Source organism: Gigantopelta aegis, chromosome 6 (assembly GCF_016097555.1).
Source record: "Gigantopelta aegis isolate Gae_Host chromosome 6, Gae_host_genome, whole genome shotgun sequence".
In the NCBI taxonomy this organism is placed as follows: domain Eukaryota; kingdom Metazoa; phylum Mollusca; class Gastropoda; order Neomphalida; family Peltospiridae; genus Gigantopelta; species Gigantopelta aegis.
The window spans coordinates 40,781,571-40,805,418 of record NC_054704.1 but is presented as its reverse complement, the minus strand read 5'-3'; the positions used below and the strand labels follow the sequence as shown (position 1 = coordinate 40,805,418).

Sequence of the window (23,848 nt, the reverse complement as noted above, 5' to 3'; positions counted from 1 at the left end):
TTTATTGCCCTCCAGAATCATCGTAATTTTATGACTGAAGAGTCCTAATTTATTATCTCACAAAATATGTGCTCAAACACAATATTAATCGAACATTTGAAAATACTCTCACCCCCACCTCCAGTTAAATCATATTATCATAATACAAAGATACGATTTGGTTGGCAGTTCCACTGGGCATTTTAGAAATATGATTCTGAATATAATTCCTTCGGACTCTTTTGCACTCCTGTTCACTTGGTGATGCAGCTCGAGTTGAACAATCCTAGGAGTGGATTTGATCTCTGAACTACGCAAAGCTACTATTTAGTATTAAATCAATTAGGTTCTGTCTTGTACAGGCGTACATAGTTACTCCTGTATTCACAATTGACAAACTATTTAATGCGACAGAATTCTGAACCTTATGAAATCGATTTATTAATGTTAACAACCATTTTTATTGTTAATATAATCCGCAATGGTTTGCCATATAAACCATCCGAAGAAATTATGGCATGTGGCAATGATCGCGTGTTCGTCTATAATGTGAGGTCGGGCATAAATGTTCTCCATTATGATCGACACAAAAGAATACGAGATAATTGCTAGCTTCTAGATTATTTGTATGCATGAACTCGTGACCAATGCAGAAGAATGTCTGTCTCTCTATTTCGGTTTCTGTCTGTCAGTCAGTCTGTCTGTATTTTTCTCTTTCACTTTTCTTTCTCACTCCCATCTTGATTCTCTCCTTAACTTCACTCCCGCCACGCCTTCTTCTACTCTCTTTTTTTCTCTCTCTCTTTTTCTACCTGCCTGTTTGCCTGTCTGTTTATCTATCTCTGTGTGTGTGGGGGGGGGGGGGGGGGGGGGGAGGACGTAGCGTAGTAGTAAAACGCTCGCTTGATGCACGGTCAGTCTAGGATCGATCTCCGTCAGTGGGCCCATTCCAGCCAGTGTGTGTATAATAATAAATGAATGGGAAGTGTAGATTATATGTATAGTAATGAATGAGGAGTATAGATTATATGTATAGTAATGAATGAGGAGTGTAGATTATATGTATAGTAATGAATGGGAAGTGTAGGTTATATGTATAATAATGAATGGGAAGTTTAGATTATATGTATAGTAATGAATGAGAGTGTAGATTATATGTATAATAATGAATGAGAGTGTAGATTATATGTATAATAATGAATGAGAGTGTAGATTATATGTATAATAATGAATGAGAGTGTAGATTATATGTATAATAATGAATGAGAGTGTAGATTATATGTATAATAATGAATGAGAGTGTAGATTATATGTATAGCAATGAATGAGGAGTGTAGATTATATGTATAGTAATGAATGGGAAGTGTAGATTATATGTATAGTAATGAATGGGAAGTGTAGGTTATATGTATAATAATGAATGGGAAGTTTAGATTATATGTATAGTAATGAATGGGAAGTGTAGGTTATATGTATAGTAATGAATGGGAAGTGTAGATTATATGTATAGTAATGAATGAGGAGTGTAGATTATATGTATAGTAATGAATGGGAAGTGTAGATTATATGTATAGTAATGAATGGGAAGTGTAGGTTATATGTATAGTAATGAATGGGAAGTGTAGGTTATATGTATAGTAATAAATGGGAAGTGTAGATTATATGTATAGTAATGAATGGGAAGTGTAGGTTATATGTATAGTAATGAATGGGAAGTGTAGATTATATGTATAGTAATAAATGGGAAGTGTAGATTATATGTATAGTAATGAATGGGAAGTGTAGGTTATATGTATAATATGTGACGGTACATTCTCTTAAATTTGTTTCGCCTGTGGCGATTTTAATTGTGTTAGAGGGCCGTGTGCAGTTTATTGCCCGTAGCCCAGATGGGCAACTTGTTACGTAAGACTTCTGCGCGACCGTCCTCGATCGGTACGCCTAATACACACCCTCAGCCAGCTGCGGAGGCCATGTGGCTAGTAGTTACGTAATATCTCCGGTAGTGCTGTTTATGGCCAGGAGATTGCTCGCGGTTGGCGACAGCCAGACTGACGATCAGAGAGAAATATACAGACTCTAGTAAATGTAGAATATGAGATGATACGTGAGGTACCGCCTTGTTCCCCCAGGCCAATTCTGATTTTGGAATAAATAGCTAGGATTTAGAGATATCTAGGAGAACGAATTAGGAAGCTACCTGGGAACGTTAGTCCGTTTGGACTTTGGTAAATATCATTTCTGCTCTGTGTATAACCTTGATGTGATTGATGTGACTTTAAATATTTTAATACTGTATTATACCAATATTCTTTAGACAGTGTCTTCGGTCATCTGACGAAGTAAATCGTAGACTTTTTGTTCTAACATTATATGAGTATTTGGTAATATAAAGCTTAGCCAGTCATCCTAGAAGACCCTAGGTAAACTGTAGGTTATTGTCTTTATTGTGATAGGTACCAGTATTAATATTGTGTTACAGATTACTGAAAGAGTAGTTAAGGGTTAATTAAAAATTAACCCGTTAGGAATAGAGCTGTAATTCCTTTATTAATTAAGTTCCCCAAGAAGCGTTCTAAATTATCACACGTTACTGAACGAGTAGTAGGGTTAGCTAAAAATTAACCAGTTAGGAATGGTGTTGTAATTCCTTTATTAATTAACTTCTCCTGGAAACTTTTCTCAATTATCACACGTGTGGGTGTGGTGTAACGGTGAAGTGATTCGCATATTGTGTAACTAGACACCCAGAGATTAACTAATTAAGTGATCAGTTCTGGGTTGTTATTATTGTTGTTATTAATTAACTACTACGGCTGTACATTTGTCAGCGTAGATTAATACAGATTCCAAAGTGTATTGTGTTTTTGTTGTGTTTTCTAGAGAACTAACGTGCTATAATAATATATACTTTATATAAGATCGTATCTCTGACCATACCTAGAGACGAGCCATACTAGGGTTAACAGCCTGTTACAGAGAGATCTAATAGATATACAGTTAGGAGAGATATTTTGATAATCGTGTTTTATTCAGTTACGGGAATTATAGAATCCCCGTGACAATAATAATGAATGGGAAGTTTAGATTATATGTATAGTAATGAATGAGAAGTGTAGGTTATATGTATAATAATGAATGGGAAGTTTAGATTATATGTATAGTAATGAATGAGGAGTGTAGGTTATATGTATAATAATGAATGGGAGGTTTAGATTATATGTATGGTAATGAATGAGAAGTGTAGGTTATATGTATAATAATGAATGGGAGGTTTAGATTATATGTATAGTAATGAATGGGAAGTGTAGGTTATATGTATACTAATGAATGGGAAGTTTAGATTATATGTATAGTAATGAATGGGAAGTGTAGGTTATATGTATACTAATGAATGGGAAGTTTAGATTTTATGTATAGTAATGAATGGGAAGTGTAGGTTATATGTATACTAATGAATGGGAAGTGTAGGTTATATGTATATATGAATGGGAAGTGTAGGTTATATGTATACTAATGAATGGGAAGTTTAGATTTTATGTATAGTAATGAATGGGAAGTGTAGGTTATATGTATACTAATGAATGGGAAGTTTAGATTATATGTATAGTAATGAATGGGAAGTGTAGGTTATATGTATACTAATGAATGGGAAGTGTAGGTTATATGTATACTAATGAATGGGAAGTGTAGGTTATATGTATACTAATGAATGGGAAGTGTAGGTTATATGTATACTAATGAATGGGAAGTGTAGGTTATATGTATACTAATGAATGGGAAGTTTAGATTATATGTATAGTAATGAATGGGAAGTGTAGGTTATATGTATACTAATGAATGGGAAGTTTAGATTTTATGTATAGTAATGAATGGGAAGTGTAGGTTATATGTATACTAATGAATGGGAAGTTTAGATTTTATGTATAGTAATGAATGGGAAGTGTAGGTTATATGTATACTAATGAATGGGAAGTTTAGATTATATGTATAGTAATGAATGGGAAGTGTAGGTTATATGTATACTAATGAATGGGAAGTTTAGATTATATGTATAGTAATGAATGGGAAGTGTAGGTTATATGTATACTAATGAATGGGAAGTTTAGATTATATGTATAGTAATGAATGGGAAGTGTAGGTTATATGTATACTAATGAATGGGAAGTTTAGATTATATGTATAGTAATGAATGGGAAGTGTAGGTTATATGTATACTAATGAATGGGAAGTTTAGATTATATGTATATGTGATAGTGTAGGTTATATGAATAATGAATGGGAAGTGTAGGTTATATGTATACTAATGAATGGGAAGTTTAGATTATATGTATACTAATGAATGGGAAGTGTAGGTTATATGTATAGTAATGAAGTGGGAAGTTTAGATTAATGGGAAGTTTAGATTATATGTATAGTAATGAATGGGAAGTGTAGGTTATATGTATACTAATGAATGGGAAGTTTAGATTATATGTATAGTAATGAATGAGGAGTGTAGATTATATGTATACTAATGAATGGGAAGTTTAGATTATGTGTATAGTAATGAACATGGAGTACATATTTAATACTAATAGATGTGTAATAATTAATGTGAGTTCCAGGTTATGTGTATAATGATGATCTATTTATTATCACATACTGAACTTAATATATTGTATAACATCAACTCACTGCTCCTAGGCATGTGCAACGTTTTTGGGGTGATTTTTGTTAACGACACCACTAGAGCATACTGATGTGTTAATGATCTAATATAGGATGTCAAACAGTTGGTAATTTGGACATTTTCAATTCATTTGAATTCATTTATTAACCTTGAACATTTACAGTTCATCAGTTATACATACAAATGCATACAACAATGACACAATGGAAGGTGTTGGCATGAAAAGGACACGGAGAATATATATGCTTTTGTATAGAGTCTTAGATTTAGCAAAACCGCTACATGTTTCTATTAGTAGCAAGGGATGTTTTTATATGCACCATCCCAAAGACATGATGGCGCATATCATGGTCTTTGATTTACCAGTCGCGGTGCACTGAGAAGAATGAGAAATAGCCGATTGGATCCACCGACGATCCTAGACCGACCGCTCATCAGGCGAGCGCTTTATCACTGCGTTATGTTCCGCCCCATGTGCATCGAGATAATCATGAATGTATACGTTATAAATGTAAATTGTATACAAGATTAGTATTGTTACAACTGTAGCACTATATCTATGGCATGTGTATCTTATTGTAATCATACACCGATATTCACATATGTTGCTAGCATGCACCAAAATTCAGTTACCTTTATATAATTATCATTCTTCTAGTATAGTAATTTTCCAGTTTCAACGGAAAATCGTTTGCAAGGTCGTCTAAAATTCGCTTTTCTTCCTTTGTCTTTCAAATCGTCTACAACTTCCTTTAATTAAAACATTATAAATCTTTTTAAACAAACAATGGTAGTCCATATCGGATTCCTGATACGAACAAAAAATGCAGGAATGATGATGGGCATACAAGGTGGTACTTAACTTGGGTAGAGTGGGTCTGAAGTAATGCTTTTCTGGTTCTCAAATATGAACTTGTTTAAGACAAAGCTTTGCAATGCTACTTTCACATAATTCCTGTCATATTAATCGGACGTAAGGGAAGCAAGAGATGGGTGAAGAGATTCTGGGATCCATCCGATCACCACACATGATGTGTTTTTATTTGTATTCTGCAAATTTGCAAGGGCGGACCGAGGAACGTTTTGACTATTTCGGTCCGCCCCTGATCATATATCCTCGTCTAGATTCGCCACTATTTATACAAAATTTTACTAAGTTCACTGGCCATACAAACATCAAAAACAAAAATATATATAATTATGCGAGTGCTTAAAAATTATTATAGCCTACGTGTAATATAGACTGGGGGTGTACATATTATTCAGAGGGAGTGCATATTATACATATAATATATACTGGCGAAGTGTATATTACATGTATAATATGCACTGGGGAGTGCTTATTCTACGTATAATCTTGATTGAGGAGTGCAAATCCAGGGGACTGCAAATTATATGTGACACCTGTACTGGAGCTCGAACCTAGTACCTACCAGCCTTAAGGCCGATGTTGTAACCAAGGCATCGATGTCTATACACACTATAAATATTGAATTAAAAATAACTGTTTCTGGTGTGTCGAATCAGATATAATAAGCATTATAGTCATAAATGTGATCGACTGTGACACACGAAACGGTAATGACCCGATTCTAGCCATGAAATATGTACTGATAGGAAATGGACATTATTTGGTGACCGCAAAACGAAAATCTTCGTTACCAGGGCAGAAAGACGTTCCGCGTATCTCTTCCCATTATTCCTATCATAATGTCACGATCGTTTATCGATCATCAAACATACTTAATTCGATTTCCTCCAAACAGGACCTACTTCTTACCGCGCGTGCCGCCGTAATGTCAGTTGTTCAGATATACCCAATATTTAGTATTCATTAATCCAAGGTAATTATCGTCAGCGTCCTATCGGTAAAAAGAGAACTAATATACACCCAGTCGTGCGATTAGGAAAACGGTTTTCGGGGATTGTTTGCGTTGCGCGCTCCCTCGTTTGGATCGAACTGGCCCGAGTATTCCGACGGTAAGAGAGCTAGACAGACATTTGGACAGTTGACACGCTCTCTAACCGCCAGAGACCAATCTATATCAATATTGCGCAATCTCTGCCTACCAATCTGGAGTCAAAGATTCCTGCTCTAATACAATAACAATCCTATATTAGTCGTTAAAGATACAGTGTCTGGTTACCATATAATAATATCATGCACAAATATGAAATACAAGTTCAACTGCACTTATAAAAAATTCGCGTGTGTTCGCTAGAAACGGAGAACGTCAAAAGTATACGCTCGATTCGTCGCCTGTGCGGCCATTGCTCGGCAAACCACAAACGACAACCTATTATCAATTTCAGTTAACAGGTGCGTTTGCGGATTTGAAATTGAAGGGTTCGTCTCAAAAAATGAAATGAGAATTCTTGCGCTATACAAAGAATATTCGGTTGAGGATACGTATTATTCTTTCGTTAAAACCGGTTTTGATCTTAACAACGTACTATCGACAATCGTACCGTCCTATTTAAATACCTTTACATCGATCTCATTCGAGCTCCCTGCTAAAAACTATTTTCACATATTAATCACTAATACACACACTACAGAAAGAAACCCGACAGCAAATACGTATTTAACCGGAACATTATTGAAATTACACATATTTAATTAAATTCCCTCATATAAAAACTTTAACACTGCATTAGCTTTATATGGTGACATATTACTATATACAATATGGTAATATGCATGCATAATAAACATAAAGAAGTTTCTTTTTATAGATGTAAAAGTTCGAATGATATCAAAACGCTTGTAAGTTTGAATCAGACAAATTGAAATTGATTCCAATTGCCTACATTGTTACATCAAATATAAACAAAAACCTGGTGGTATATTTATGATTAGTACTTTAATGAAAATGCTAATACAACCACATTTTAAACAAACGTCTGTGTTTTTGTTTTCAACGCATATCGTCAAATACCTATGTGCAAGTCAAATAACATATCAGCATTTTTCACTTGTGCAACAAGATTCGGGATGCAACTTCAAAAATCCATTATAACGTTTCTACGCGTACAGGTACACGTGACAGACCCTAGTTTTTAAATACTATGGCATATTTTTCTTTTCCTTTTCTGTTCTTTCAGTTTATTCAGTCGTTTTTCACAAACGTTTACTTTAATTGACTGATATTTATTGAAAATTGCAGTCGCCATTATTGCACAATTTCATGTTTGTAATTAGGAGAGGGCTTCGGAAGTTGGATAACTTGTGTCCAATCCTTTGGTATATACGTATAATATGTAATGAAATATGTTTTCAATACCCCCCCCCTACAACCCCCCCCCCCCAAAAAAAAAAAAAAAACAAACAAAAAAAACAACAAAAAAACAACTGGAGTCCGACATTACTGAAGTTTTATTGTTTAAAATATCCATTTCCATATATCCAAAGTCTTTTATGGCCACCCTGGTATTCGTAATGTCACGAAATGCATTTTTCTAATTCTAAAAACGCACGTACCTCTGAGAAGTTAAGATTATAGAGACTTGCTCTTGTCTATTTTAGAAGATATTTCCGGTTTCGGCGCCAGATTCTACCTTCCTTCTGTTCAAACCAAGGTCTGCAGCTCAAATCCGTTATGCAAAATGCACAGTGTAAAACATTTTCAGCCACTATAGCATACTTTATCCTTAAATTATAAATTACATACAAGGTCTTGAGAAGTTTAAAATCTGGCGGAAAGTTATGTTTGTTTTGTTTTGTTTACCGAGACCACTAGAACACATTGATTTATTAATCATCGACTATTGGATCTCAAACATTTGGTCATTGTAAGAGAAAACCAGCTATATTTTTCCATTAGTAACAAGGGATCTTTTAAACGCACCTTCCCATAGGACAGGACAGCAGATACCACGGGCTTTGAAATAGCAGTCGTGGGCCACTAGTTGGGACGGGGTAAAAACTAATTAGATAATAGTTGGCACAATCCAATATGTTTCTAGTCGTCATGTTGTTTATAGAATCTTAAAGGGACATTTCTGAGTTTGCTGCAATTTTTAACATGTTATTGACTAACAGATTTTTAACGATTGTAATTACATACCAAAGATATTTGTCTGCATAAAATATTAGTGACTGTATATTAAACATATTTCTGATCGTTAAATTGTACTAGGTTAAATTTCATTTTATTTCCTAAAATATTTTTTTCGTGCGTACGAAATTATTTGACGAAGCAATCCAGTTTGGGCTTCTAAGACTAAGACGACGAGAAACACATTGAATATACAGACACTGATATTCTAAACAAGAAAATATATTTAATATGTAAGTGTAATCGTAGAAATATTTTATTAGTCGGAAACATCTTACAACGCAGCAGATTCGGGAATGTCCCTTTAATATGTATTATAAGCGAAACACAGAAGGTACGAACCTCGGCAACTGGGGTCAGTGACTTTAACTCCTAAAGAGAAGTAAACTGTTGATTGGTCAATCAGTGATCAACAAGTGATTGACAGACAGACTGACTGACTATGTCAATAAAGAGCGCGAACAAGCAAGCAATTTGTTATTCAGGCCGAAACAGCCAGACAATAATTTATGATATCGTAATAGGAAAAGCGTAACACGCATGGAACGAACATTGATTTATTCATCATCGGCTATTGAATGTCAAACATTTGGTCATTTTATCCGTAGTTTTCAAAGGAAATAAGCTAAATGTTTCCACCAGCAGCAAAGGAACTTTATATATGCGCTTTCCCACAGACAGGACAGCACATACCACGGTCTGATACCAGTCGTGGGGTACTGGTTGGGACGGGGGAAAAAATAATAGGTCCATTGAGATGATTCGATCGTGCGACCGAAGCACATCGAGCAGGCGCTATACGAACCAGCTAGATAGTGCCCTTCTTTTAAGAAATCCGCATTAGTAAAATGACGGGGCGCGATTTAGCTCAGTCGGTTGAGTGCTCACTTGAGGTGCTTGCGTCGCAAGATCACACCACCTCGGTGGATCCATTTAACTGGGTTTTTTTTCGTTCCAACCGGTGCACCACAACTGGTCAAAGGCCGTGGTATGAGCTTTCCTGTCTGTGGGAAAGTGCATATAAAAGATCACTAGCTGCATTAGTAACAATGTAGAAGGTTTCCCCTGATGACTATGTGTCAGAATTACCAAACGTTTGACACCCAATAGCCGATCATTATTTAATCAATGTGTTCTAGTGGTGTCGTTAAACCACAACAAAATTTTAGTAAAATGACTAACCATACCAACATATTTCATTGGGGATGCATGTTGTTTTTACTTTTCATACATTACAGCTAGGTATTTTTGTTTAAAAACTTACCTTATGCTCATGGATATATGGTTTGAAAAGCCCTATTATAATACAGGTTCATGGAAACAGTGTGGAAGTAATGGCTTTTCAGGTCAAACAATACCTTATTAGCAACACGCATCCTATATAATGTCAACTTTCGGTGATCACAACTTCAGAGTTATCCGGCCATCTGTCTTTTTTGTTTGTTTGTTACATACAGCATGAAGAAGATACACTGGACAAGTTTGCCTTCTAATTATGGCCATCAAGAGACTAACCCAGAACACACACTAACCTTAAGGCTGGTTGTTGAACAATTAGCAAAACTCACCACAGTTAATACTAGCTTATTAGATGTCAGATAAGAGCAAGAGAGATGAATCTTTTGTTTGTTTGTTTTGTTTAACGACACCACTAGAGCACATTGATTAATTAATCATCGGCTATTCGGGGTTTTTTTTTTTTACAATAAAGGGACCAATTCATGGTTCAGTATGTTATGCTATCCTACAATGAAATATTGTAGTCCAACACATCACTGTTTGGTTTGTGTTGATGCATATGGGTCACACCTAACTGCGTGGATTATTTCAGAGCTCTCATTTCAATACAAATCGCACACTGAGTCAATTAGGGTTCTTTTTGTCGTTATAGATTTCCATCACTAAAAGCATCTCTTTGTTGTAAAAATGTATTGAAATGTTTTATGTTAAAATGACACTGGTTTGCATACAATTCATTTCTCTTTCAAATGTGAGTTATTTTATAACAATTGGTCATCAGGTTCGAAAACTATTGCAATTTATGTAAATGTACTAGTTCGCTATGCCTTTTTCAAAGACAGTCTATACCTCATGCTAGGAGGACATTAAGTCTCGAAAAATTAAGTAAAATAAAATCATGTTGCACTGAATGTTCTCACAAGTAATTAGTATTTATGATTTAGGAATTTACTTTTTTTTTTTTACAAAATTAATGCAGCTTATAGATTTGTCACAAAACGTCTAATAATTTTTGACTTGATCAAAAGAATTCTACATGCAATTGGGGTTTACAAGTCAGATGTACGAAGAGACTGCAAAGTAATAGAAATGTGAAGCAGCTGAAAGGTTTGACAATAATGCACACTGAATGTGGAATTGTAATGTCTGTAACTGTAGTGTCCGTAACCTTTCAAAAAGTATCATTATAAATTTAGATACTTTATAAAAAATACAAAAATATGTAGTTAAAGTTTCTTGTATTTTATTTTGTAAGGCTACATGTTAAAATAAGAACAAACATAAATAATATAGCTGAATTGGTAATTGTTATTTCATCCAGCATTCACCCCTAAAAATAACAAATTTATGACTAGCGGGACTTCCTCATGCTCAAAATATTTCTGAATTGTGTTGCGTGTTTAGCTAATTTTTAACGTGCATAACCAATTAAGTTCACAGTGAGACATAACATTAAATATAGAATCCTACCAAATAACTTACTACTAGGGGTGCTTTACATTCAATAAGGATTTTCTATAGTGTCCGTAACCAAACATGTACTACAGAAACTTTGTCGTAAAATATAACTTTCCCACAACTAAGTGATTAAATGTCAACAGTAATACCAGTAAGACATAGATTTCATATAAATATGATATATTTTTTCAAATTACCATTTTATTACTTTTTTTTTAGAGTTTAAGGTGAAATTTGAGAAGAAAAAACAAACATTTTAGTCAAATCATTCCCAAAATTTACTTTTACAAACAAGTCATATATAGTAAACAAATTAAGTTACACTGAAACATAATACAAGTAGCAAGCTTGATACTGAAATGTTAATATTTTGAAAATAAATATGTTCAATTTATTGATTATGGACACTACCATGAACAGTAGATTTGCAGCTGATGAAATGGAAACTATTAATAATCATCTCAAACATTTTAAAACCGTATTTTTTAAATATGGGAAATGTTATTTGTTTTGTTTCAAACCTTTTACAGTTATATTCAAAGTTGAATAATTAAATGTCTCTTACATTCATTACAACGTAACGTCATCCCATTGGTCCAGACGTAGCAACGGGAGTTTGTTCGTTTTTCGATGAACGTAAAAATTACGTCGTCAGGGAACATCATCTGATGACATCATTTTATATGGGCAAGTTGTCTTATTGAGCGTTATTTTTTATGGATAAAAAATAATTCAAAATAAAGTATGACGTTTAGTGTTATTATTAGCCTGTATGATTCATATTTAATTATAAGTATGATCTGTTATTTCTTTTACGTTCATCTGGGTATGAACAACAACAACAACAACAACAACAACAACAAATCGTCCGCAAACTTATGTGAGAACGGCATCGCCGATTCACACAGTTTGCGGATGATTTTTTTAGTCATACTCCGATTAAGGTAAAAGAGATAACAAACAATCCTTAAATGATTTTGTTCAAATTTACGATTATTGTTGGGTTTTAATAAGGTTACTGTTTACTTGGTGTTAACAAAAATGTTTGACTGTTTCGTGAACATTTTAAGCTTAAGTTAGAATGCACCTTATTACTTTTTTGACAGTATACATATATATATTTACATACTGTGTATTTACATTATGCTTTTATATCTAAAAGCCAGGTTTTGTTTGGTATTGTCCATAACCAAATATTACTGACTTTAGTATTTCAGGTTCTTTGTCTAAGTGTAAAATCAGTATATTATGCCTTAAAGGGACATTCCTGAGTTTGCTGCAATGTTTAAGATGTTATCGACTAACAGATACGTTTTAACGATTGTAATTACATATCAAATATATTTTTCTGCTTTAAATATTAGTGGCTCTATATTAAACGTGTTTCTGGTCGTTCTAATATTTGTATTATGTTAAATTTCATTTTATTTCCTAAAATATAGTTTTTTCGTACGTACGAAATTATTTAAAGACAAAATCCAGTTTGGGCTTCTTACATATATTAAGACGACCAGAAACATATTGAATACACAGACACTGATATTCTAGTTGGAAACATCTTACAATGTAGCAAACTCAGGAATGCCCCTTTAAAATAACACTATTACAACAAATAGTTGGAACTGGACCTATAGTTTTAAGATATCTCAGCACAACTAGCAGTTTTATTTTATCTCTTACACCAACTCTGGTGGATGGCTCATGCTCCAATATAAAGTTTGTTTTGTTTAACGACAACACTAGAGCACATTGATTTATTAATCATCGGCTACATGATGACAAACATTTGGTAATTTTGACACATAGTCTTAGAAAGGAAACCCTCTACATTTTCCCATTAGTAGCAAAGAATATTTTATATGCACCATCCCACAGACAGGATAGCACGTACCACGGCCTTTGATATACCAGTCGGGATGCACTGGCTGGAACGAGAAATTGCCCGATGGGCCCACCGACAGGGATCGATTCCACACCGACCGCACATCAAGCGAGCGCTTTATCACTGGGCTACGTCCCGACCCTAGTCCAATATAAGTAGACAGACATCTACTAGACAATGACAGAAGAAACCTGCTTCCATAACAGATATTTAGCATTTCACTTAGCAGAATTTTTTTTATTCCAGAAACATTTTCCTCTCAGATGCACAGCCAAACACACATAAAGTAATAGTAGCACAGAACAAAAAGTTGTGAAGAACGACGTTGGAGAAATAATGGCTTTTCATGTCATACGATATCTCCATTAGCACCTGCATCCTAAATAATGTCAACTTCCGTTAATTAGATCCGTCATGAAGGAGATCCTCTAAACAGGTTTGCCGTCTAATCACGGCCATCAAAGAGCTATTTAAGTAAGATGGACGTTTTTCCTGTCTTAATCTGTATAGAACATTTTTTTTTTTTTTTTTTTTTTTTTTTTTTTTTTTTTAAAGTAAAAAAAGTAAAGCTGTATATTGTACAATGGACGGGATTTAGATCTTACTGTACACTTTCGTTCTTGGTTAGAGGATCTGATTAAAGCCACCTTTTTCACGTGTCTATCGACTTTATAATGGAACCACCAGAACATAAATCTGCCTGAAGCTAGACGCATTTGAGATACTTGTTCATAGCGGAAAGGCCGTCTTGACACGATAGGAAAAGAAATTAATATTTATTAAACGACACCTCTTAGGGAGAGGGAGAGGGAGGGGGAGAGGGAGGGGGAGAGGGAGAGAGAGAGAGAGAGAGAGAGAGAGAGAGAGAGAGAGAGAGAGAGAGAGAGAGAGAGAGAGAGAGAGAGAGAGAGAGAGAAACCGTTGCCGACATATATACTACTCCTATCGGAAGAGCGACAAAAGATATTTATATGCACTTTCCTATAAACACGACGGTATATACCACAACTTTTGATGTACCAGTCGCGAGGCACTGGATGGAACGGGAAAACCCCGAGTTCATCGTGCCTAAACACAAACACTGTTGACTAATATCATATATTTCCAAAAGCAGGAAAGCGAACAGATCTAATTTCTATTAGACTGTATTGTTGTGGTAAGTTTTGTATATTTGCAAAATTAAAAGGTGTACATGTTTGCACTCGTTTTGTAGTCATGCCATTTTGTACGACTCGTTCTTGTACAGAAATACGACAGTAAGACATGTTTTGCTTTGAAAGTACATGGCCAATTAAAGGTCACAACGAATCTATTGTTTAATTAGTTGTAATAATAGTCACGTACACCAGGAAGAAGAACAAGAAGTTTGTTTTGTTTAACGACACCACTAGAGCACATTGATTTATTAATCATCGGCTATGGATGTCAAACATATAGTAATTTTGACATATTGTCTTAGACAGGAAACCGCTAAAAAAAATTCATTAGTAGCTAGGGATCTTTTATATGCACCATCCCACAGACATGACAGCACATACTACTGCCTTTGATATACCAGTCGTGGTACACTGACTGGAATAAGAAATAGCTGAATGGGCCCACTGACGGGGATCGATCGTGGACTGACCACGCATCAAGCGAGCGCTTTATCACTGTGGTGCATCCCGTCCCCGTACACCAAGAAGGATAAGAATTAAATATGTTTGCTCTTGGATCCAGTGGAATCAATTTAAAGAATATTTTTTTATTATTTAAGTATTTAGAATAGAAGATCCAGTTCTGTGTAGTTTTATTTGTACCCGCTTTTGGTTGACTGCGCTAATGTATCTTTGTGAAATAAAAACTCTTTTTCCGGCTGTTTTCCTTGAAACAACGGCTTCCTTTGTAAAAATGAAGTAGGCCTAAACTCTAAGAGTTAATTTTTTATTTCGAAATCTTTCCCAGACATCACTTTTTACATAGACAATACGCAGAAAAAAGCAAAGCTGTTTATTGCTTGAATACATTCCTATAAACAGCTTTGTTTTCTTCTACGTATTGTCTATATTGCTTGAATAAATTCCACCGGCCTCGGTGGTGTCGTGGTTAAGTCATCAGATGAAAGGCTGGTAGGTACATGGTTCTCAGCCCAGTACCGGCTCCTACCCAGAGTAAGTTTTAACGATTCAGTTGGTAGGTGTAAGACAACTACACCCTCTTCTCTCTCACTAACCACAAACAACTAACCCACTGTCCTGGACAAACGGCCCAGATAGCTGTGGTGTGTGCCCAGGACAGCGTGCTTGAATCTTAATTGGATATAAGCACGAAAATAAGTTAAAAGGATAGGAAAGGAATAAATTCCAACATTTGAAAAATTCATTACATTTTTAAGATGGCATCTCTCAAGTGTCCTTTGCTAAAATTTCCCTTGATAGACACGTTTGTAGGTGTGTTAAGTTAACACAGCCTCCATATCATCTAATTTTAAAGGGACATTCCTGAGTTTGCTGCATTCTAAGATGTTTCCGGTAATAAAATAGTTCTACGATTAAACTCACATATTAAATATATTTTCTTGTTTAGAATATCAGTGTCTGTATATTCAATGTGTTTCTGGTCGAATTAATATTTGTAAGAAGCCCAAACTGGTTTTTGTCTTCAAATAATTTCGTACGTACCAAAAAATATATTTTAGGAAATAAAATGAAATTTAACCTAATTTAATCAGAAACACGTTTAATATACAGTCACTAATATTTTATGCAGAAAAATATATTTGATATGTAATTACAATCGTTTAAACGTCTCTGTTAGTCGATAACATCTTAAAAATTGCAGCAAACTCAGGAATGTCCCTGTAAAGGAGAAATCCCGAAATGTACTGATCATTGATTTAATATGTATAACATTGGAATGCATTAGTGTGGACTAGTGTTTACAAGTAAAACTGGTCTGACAGGCAAAAGATCACAGTTATCTCCCCATTTTGTAGACCGGAAATAGATCCGCAGAAATAGTCTGCTGCATGACTCTGATTATTTTATGACAGACAGCTTCGTCGTGGAAATTACTAGACTAAAGTTGATATGGAAGAGCATGACCGGCCTCGGTGGCGCAGTGGTTAAGCCACTGATCTACAGGCTGGTAGGTACAGGGTTCGCAGCTCGGTACCGGCTTCAACCCAGAGCGAGTTCTTAAGGGCTCAATGAGTATGTTTAAGGCCACTACACCCTCTTCTTTCTTACTAACCACTAATCAACTAACAACTAATCCACTGTCCTGGACAGACAGACCAGATAGCTGAGGTGTGTGTCCAGGACAGCGTGCTTGAACCTTAATTGGATATAAGCATGAAAATATGTTGAAATGAATGGAAGAGCATGCAGTTATTTAACGAAGCACTCAACACATTTTAATTACGGTTATATGACGTCGGATATAGTTTACGAAGATAGGGCCTATGTAACTTGTTAAAATTGCAGACTCCTTTGTGGTAAAGCCAGCCCATGCAAATGTAGTATCTTTTGTATAAAATGTGTGTGCCCCCGGTCAGGTTTATCAAGTGTATTTGTTTAAACCAATATCCTAGGTGAAAGAGCTGGACAACATGAGCTGACCCTTTCAGGACATGTTGCCCACAGGCGGGCAAAGGTACATAACGAACCTCATCTGGCCTGCTACAATTAATAAAAGTGCTATAGCCACTAATGCTATATAGAAACCTGGTGTAAACAATAGAGGCTCTGAGGCCTACTACGGCTCAGATTTGATTTGATTTGATTTGCGCAAGCGCTGAACTTCTTGCACAAAACTTGTTTCGTTGTTTACACATTAGTAAACGATGTTATAATATGGTAACTAGAGACTGCAGCTTTAATGCACATTGCCAGAATATTTAATTTCATCCCGTGAATAGTGAGTACTGAGAAAGATGCTGGCTCCTGTCTCATCTACTTGATAATACATGTAAAATTACTCTTAAACAAAATATTAAAAGAAAAAAAAAATAAGAAAGGGAAAAAACAGATTCCATATGTCAATACATTTACTTAACAATAATGTTGACCTACACAAATCGTTATCACGTTATCTCGGCTGTGTATATCGAAAATCACTTCACTTACAAAAAGCGTGGACTTCTTGACACGGAAATTGCAAAACCACGTGGTGCAAAGTAAGGGTGAGCACGCGAATCAACGCTTCAAACGGCGAGAGTTGAAGCAAGAGCTTGGCGCAGGGGCGGCTCTGAATGGTTTAAACGACCTCTCAGCGGCTCACATCATTGATCGAGGTAGCGCTGGGCAAATGGAAGTGCTCTCTCTCATCTTGTCATAGTTTGTGAGGAAGTCACGTTAGAAATGTTGTGTTGATGTAAAAATACCAATGAATAATCAGTTCAGACAAGCAAATAAAAATCATTTTATTGTCCATTTTCGGTAGCAGGTTGAATGCAGATGCCTGGAGGTAATCAAATCACTTACATTGGCTTGGGGTGTACGGTATAATAAGTTTACAAGTGGCAGACAAAAAAAAAAGTTTGTAATTTTCGCTAAATGCTAAAAAGTATCTTTTGGATAATACTATGTGTGGAATGGTAATTTAAATGGTAAAAATTCTAGATATTTTTTTCTTCTAAAAGTGCTATGGAAACTTTAAATTTCACAAGCTTAAACGGTTCTGACTCTACCATTGTCCCTGGAGACGTTGTGAACGAAACGTCAGTGACAGGTTCATGGAACTACTCGGATATTTGGGATAACACGACGTCGTCGACGGCACCATCAGCAGCGACCGACCTAGACGATTTCTACGACTACGACTACGACGCGGCGGTGTCGAGCATCCCCCTGCACGAGGTGATCCCCGTATCGCTGGCCTACAGCATCACCCTCGTGTTCGGCATCTGCGGCAACTTCCTCGTCATATTCGCCGTCTGCCGCTACCGACGTCTGCGCAGCATCACCAACGCCTTCCTCACGAGTCTGGCATCGGCCGATCTCCTGCTCGTCACGATATGCGTCCCGGTAAAGGTGAGTTTGAAAACTTCAGTTAAATGACATTAATAAACAAGATGAGATATGTTTTATTATATGGCAATACATTCAGTGAAATATCTGAAAGTATCAATGAAATAATAGTGTTATTACATTTTAGTAAAAACAAAAAAACAAAAAAAGATCACAAAAAACTCAACAAAACCCCCAACCTAAATCAAAATCAATCAAAAGGTATATTATCCCAGTAGAAACCTTTTATTTCACTGTTCGTGAAATCACTTACCAAAATGAAGCCATTGGTCGGCTACACGATTTACATTAATTCCCTCGATGACTTATGGTATATTATTATTATCATATTAATATTTAAATATTTTTCAGAAAATTATGAAATTTATATGATAAACAGAAAATGTCATATACTAAACGCGCAAGTGAGACTCCTATGATATATATGTGTATTTGCAGACTTCTATATTGGCTGTTGACTACTGAACACATTTTATATGTTGTAACTTATGTAACATGAGCTCCATTAAGTATAACAATATGCGTAGAAGAATATACAATAATATACAGAACACTCCACTTTACTGTCCAGGTTTGAAAATCCGAACACGCATGCATTATTACCTATTTGTTTTTTCAAACGATTTCAATATTAAAAAATAAGCTGGGAGTTAAGGAAAGTACAACACAATCGTCGAGTTGACCAACTTCGTCGTAACATTTAACAGCCTAATCCTAGCTTTAGATAAAATTAATCTAGTGCGTACACAACAGTTTACATAGAAATCAACTGAAGCGCTTCCATATGTACGCAATGCGTGATGCATGTTGCGTAAAGTGCAGTACGTTAATTCCCGAACTCCTCGGTGATCGTTCCAGTACGCATCACCTGGTCATCACCTAGCAACAGCCAGTTGTATGTCTAGAAATTGTGTTATCAAAACTAATGAATGATGTTCTCACCAACGGGTCAAAAACAAAGCCATGATTTTGAAAGTGGAACACTTTTGACGGGCTCGTACCGATCTCGGTTTTCAATGGCTTATTACAAGTATAGAATTCCCCCAACAAGAGATCACGTGAGATTTCGCAATTTTTGAACAAATTTAACTGTCTTGATTGAGGGGTCGTCTCATATCTCCAAAACATATTTATATCCATAGAGGTATGGTAAAACGCCTTTCCAGGGGTCGGTGAGTGGGGAATTTGCCTTGAAATTTTGACAGTGGCCAGCTGTTGGCATACGCGTTACATGTAATGCTACTATTCCACACAGACCACGAATCCCACGAATCGCTACGAATTGTTAAATTTAGGATTCGTGAGGATTCGTGGAATTTTGCAAATTAGAATGGTCCAATTCGTGACGCTCTACGATTCAGTTACGATACAGGTACGATAGAGTTACGAATATTCGTGGGATTCGGCTCGAATCGCACGAATATTGTCAAGAATTCACTACGATTTACAAGAATCGATTACGTATACTGCACGAACGTTAGGAATCAGTTACGAATTAGTTAAGAATATGCCGAATGCATCTAAGAATCAGGTACGATTAAAATTGAATTCGTCACTATTCTTGACAGTTCGTAGGATTTTCCCTCAAGATAGGTATAAAAAGGCCCTCACTCCTGCTTGAGCATCAGTTCCAAAATGAATGTTCAACGTAGAGCAGCTGTAGTACTGGCCCTGGAACTGGAGTATCAACACCAGCTGCTGATAGCTAGAAGAAGACTGCTTCGAAGAAGAAGGAGAAGAGCCCCCAGGTGGTGGGTTAGACCGTGGCTGACACCAGCTAGAAGGCTAGAATATGGTCACTAAAACAGACTCTGATGCAGGAGCTGAGGGTGGAAGATGAGAATGCCTTTGCCAACTATGTGAGAATGCCACCCCACATGTTTGATGAGCTACTCAACAGGATTAGGCCAGTCATCCAGAGGAGGGACACCCACATGAGACCAGCCCTAGATGCCGGAATGAAGCTGACCATGACCCTTAGACACCTGGTTACAGGAGACCGGTATCACACCCTCCAGTATGACTTCCGATGTGGCTACAGCACAGTGGTATGGACTGTGCAGGAAGTCTGTCAGACCATCATACAGGAGCTGAAGGATGAAGTCATGCCACTGCTAAGGACCCAGGAGGACTGGAAGGCCATTGCCCAGCAGTTCCAAGACCGGTGGAATGTTCCTCATGCCCTGGGGGCCTTGGATGGCAAGCACATAGCCATCAGGAAACCACACAACTCAGGCAGTGTGTTCTACAACTACAAAGGCTTCTTCTCCGTGGTGCTGCTGGCCCTTGTGGATGCAGATTATAAGTTTATCTGGATAGACACTGGTGGAGAAGGTCATCAATCCGACGTACAGCTGTTTGGTGCTTCAGAACTGAAAGAGTGCATTGATGACAACACCATAAACTTCCCTGACAGCGATCCCCTGCCCAATGATGACAGAGACACACCCTACTACATCCTGGGGGATGATGCCTTTCCCCTGAGGACTTTCCTCATGAAACCCTATGGCAGGAGGGGTCTGGAATGAGTTAAGAATACCTATGAATGCCTACGAATCGATTACGATTCAGTTACGATGCCTAAGAATGCACTACGAATTTGTTACGAATTAACTACGATTTTTTGGAATCGGGAGTTCGTGGCCAAAATTTTGAACAGCTCAAAACTTTTGCCACGAATTCCCGATCGCTCAAGAATTGCAAGAACTGACTACGAATAAATACGAATCAGTTAAGAACTTCACGAACTGATTACGATTCAACTACGAATCCTAAAATTTATCAATTCGTAGCGATTCGTGGGATTCGTGGTCTGTGTGGAATAGTAGCATAAGGGGGTGTTACTAATTACGTAACGCTCTAGGGGTAGAGGAAGAGGGTACTGTGTTCGATTTACGTAACATTTTTCAAGACTATATGCTATTTTTCTTCATTACTTAAACCTAAAAAGGTGTTTTTTGGAAATGCGCGGTCAGTCTAGGATCGATCCCCATCGGCGGGTACACAAAAAGACCATGGTATGTGATATTCTGTCTGTGTGATGGTATATATAAACAATCCCTTGCTAAAAACAAATGTAGCGGGTTTCCAAGGCGCGTGTGCAGGGATTTCAGCGGGGTTGGGGTTATAGACTGTGTTAAGCGAAGTTTATATGGAGCCATGCTCCCCCCAAAAATACATTTCAATTTTTTTTTAAGCTTGGGCAAGTAAGGGTTTCGACCTCCAATACCCTCCCCCTGCACATGCATCCGATTCCTCTCTAAGATTACATGTCAAAATTAGCAAATGTTAGACATCCAACAGAAGATGGAAGGAAGGATAGGATATGTTTTATTTAACGACGCACTCAACACATTTTATTTACGGTTGTATGGGGTCGGATGATTATTAAATCAATATGCTTTATCTTTGATGTCGTTAAACCCCCCCCCCCCCCAACTTTACCCTTTTTAAACAAAATAATATTTATTTGAATCGGTCGATTTTAACACGTAAAATTAAGAAGTGAAAACGTTCATTGTCTACTTTAGTATATTTTATTTTAAAAATATATACATGATTAATGTGTTACTAGTATACAAACTAAACTTTGAAAGTTCTACTAACACTTTATAAAATATCAATTCTGAAATAGGAAGGTACGACTGTCGATAATACGTTGTCAAGGTCAAACCGGTTTTAACTAAAGACTCTAACTATAAAGTACTGTATTCTCAACCGGACGGTTTTCGTACAGCGCAAGATTTCTCTTTTAATTTTTTGAGACGAACCCTACAATTTGAAATCGGCAAACGCACGTGTTAACTGAAACTGCCAACAGGCTGTCGTTTGTGCTTTGCCGAGCTATGGCGGCACAGGCGACGAATCAAGCGTATACGTTTGACGATATCCGTTCATAGCGAACACACACGACTTTTTTAAAAGTGCATTTGAGCTTGCATTCACATTTGTACATGATATTATAATATGGTAACCAGAGAATGTAACTTTAATAAATCAGTGTCCTCAATAATTGGTGTTCTTAAATAAAATACACTTTAACGTTTTATACTAAAACTACTGGGTTGTAAATACTGCTCCCAGAAATAATTAAAACTAATTACTGACATGATTGAAAACTGATGTACATGAATATTTTGTTTTGTTTTAGGGGAGGGGGTTGGTGGGGTGAGTAGATGAGTGGATGAGAGAGGTTTTTTTAATGCAGTATATGTTTTAAACATTAACATTGTGTACATGTAAATATTCTGTATCTATCTATCTATCTATCTATCTATCTATCTATATCTATCTATCTATATGTGTGTATATATATATATATATATATATATATATATATATATATATGTGTGTGTGTGTGTATGTGTATGTGTATGTGTATATATATATATATATATATATATATATATATATATATATATATATATAATATATATATTTTAAAATATTTGTAAGTCAGTGAGTTCAGGGCTCCTCAACCCTGACACTGGGGACAATAAAATTTACTGAAACAAAATTACTGATGTCAAAGGAACTCGTATAAGAGTGCAGTTCTCAAACGAGATAAATCCAATAATGTCTGCCTCATAAGGTAAACCGATAGGAAATCAAACGCAGTAAACAGATGGATCAATACGGCGAATTCGAAATTCGCTATTTTAGACTTTGTTATTTAATTACACGTTCGGGATCAAGGTTTCTGCACAACAAAGTCAGTTACGGAGTAGTAACCGCTGACTACCGCACTGCATGTTTAATCACGGGGTTCGAACGGCGTAATGAACGGCAACGAACTTAAACGTATCGGTTAACTGAATATTCAATTTGTGGATGTCCCGGTTGGTCAAAAGGTTAAAAAGAACAAAATCGATTAAATTAAAGCCTCGAGAATCGATACAATACGATCTTTTTTTTTTTTTTTTTTTTTTTTTTGGTGTGTGTGTGTGTGTGTGTGTGTGTGTGTGTGTGTGCATAAGTATATTTTGTGGGTTAAAATACGTTAGAAGTACATCTCGAGTAAACCCAAAATAACATCCCGAGCTTTTCCTCTTACTATTCGTGAAACGTTTCCTATTTACAGAAACGTTCTGTGCTTTTGATTCTATCATGGAACAAAACAAAAAACCCTGTTGTCGTGATATATAATGATTCAGTGAACTAATTTAATAGGATAAATAATTGTATAGGTAATATTAAAAACAAGTAATAAAAAAAACCTATTCAAACAAAACAACAATAACAACAACATTATCATCATCATCATCATCATCATCATCATCATCATTAACAACAACAACAACAACAAAGACAACAACAAAGACAACCAGTCGCGGTCTAGTGTGCCATAGGTACTGGGTTCCAATACCAGAACAGTTTCCTACACAACATGAGTTTTAGCGGCTTCTGTTTGCGATTGTGACTGTAACGATTATTTGAACTGTTGTTCACTGCAGAGACTTATTTGATTGAATCCAACCATTTACAGGCGCACCAACAGGAGGGCTTTATTATGTGCTAACGAAATCCCACTAAGTGTTATAAAAAGCCACAC

At 36.1% G+C, this 23,848-nt stretch overlaps 1 protein-coding gene across 1 annotated transcript in view; it reads left to right on the top strand.

The window, feature by feature from the left end:
- Positions 1-17,496: 17,496 nt before the first annotated feature.
- LOC121374553 (gastrin/cholecystokinin type B receptor-like) overlaps positions 17,497-23,848 on the top strand; it is a 90,391-nt gene continuing 84,039 nt past the window's right edge. The window contains exon 1 of the mRNA XM_041501659.1: positions 17,497-18,300. Within this exon, the coding sequence (XP_041357593.1) occupies positions 17,914-18,300 (387 nt within the window). The 5' untranslated portion in view covers positions 17,497-17,913. The remainder of the gene's footprint in view (positions 18,301-23,848) is intronic.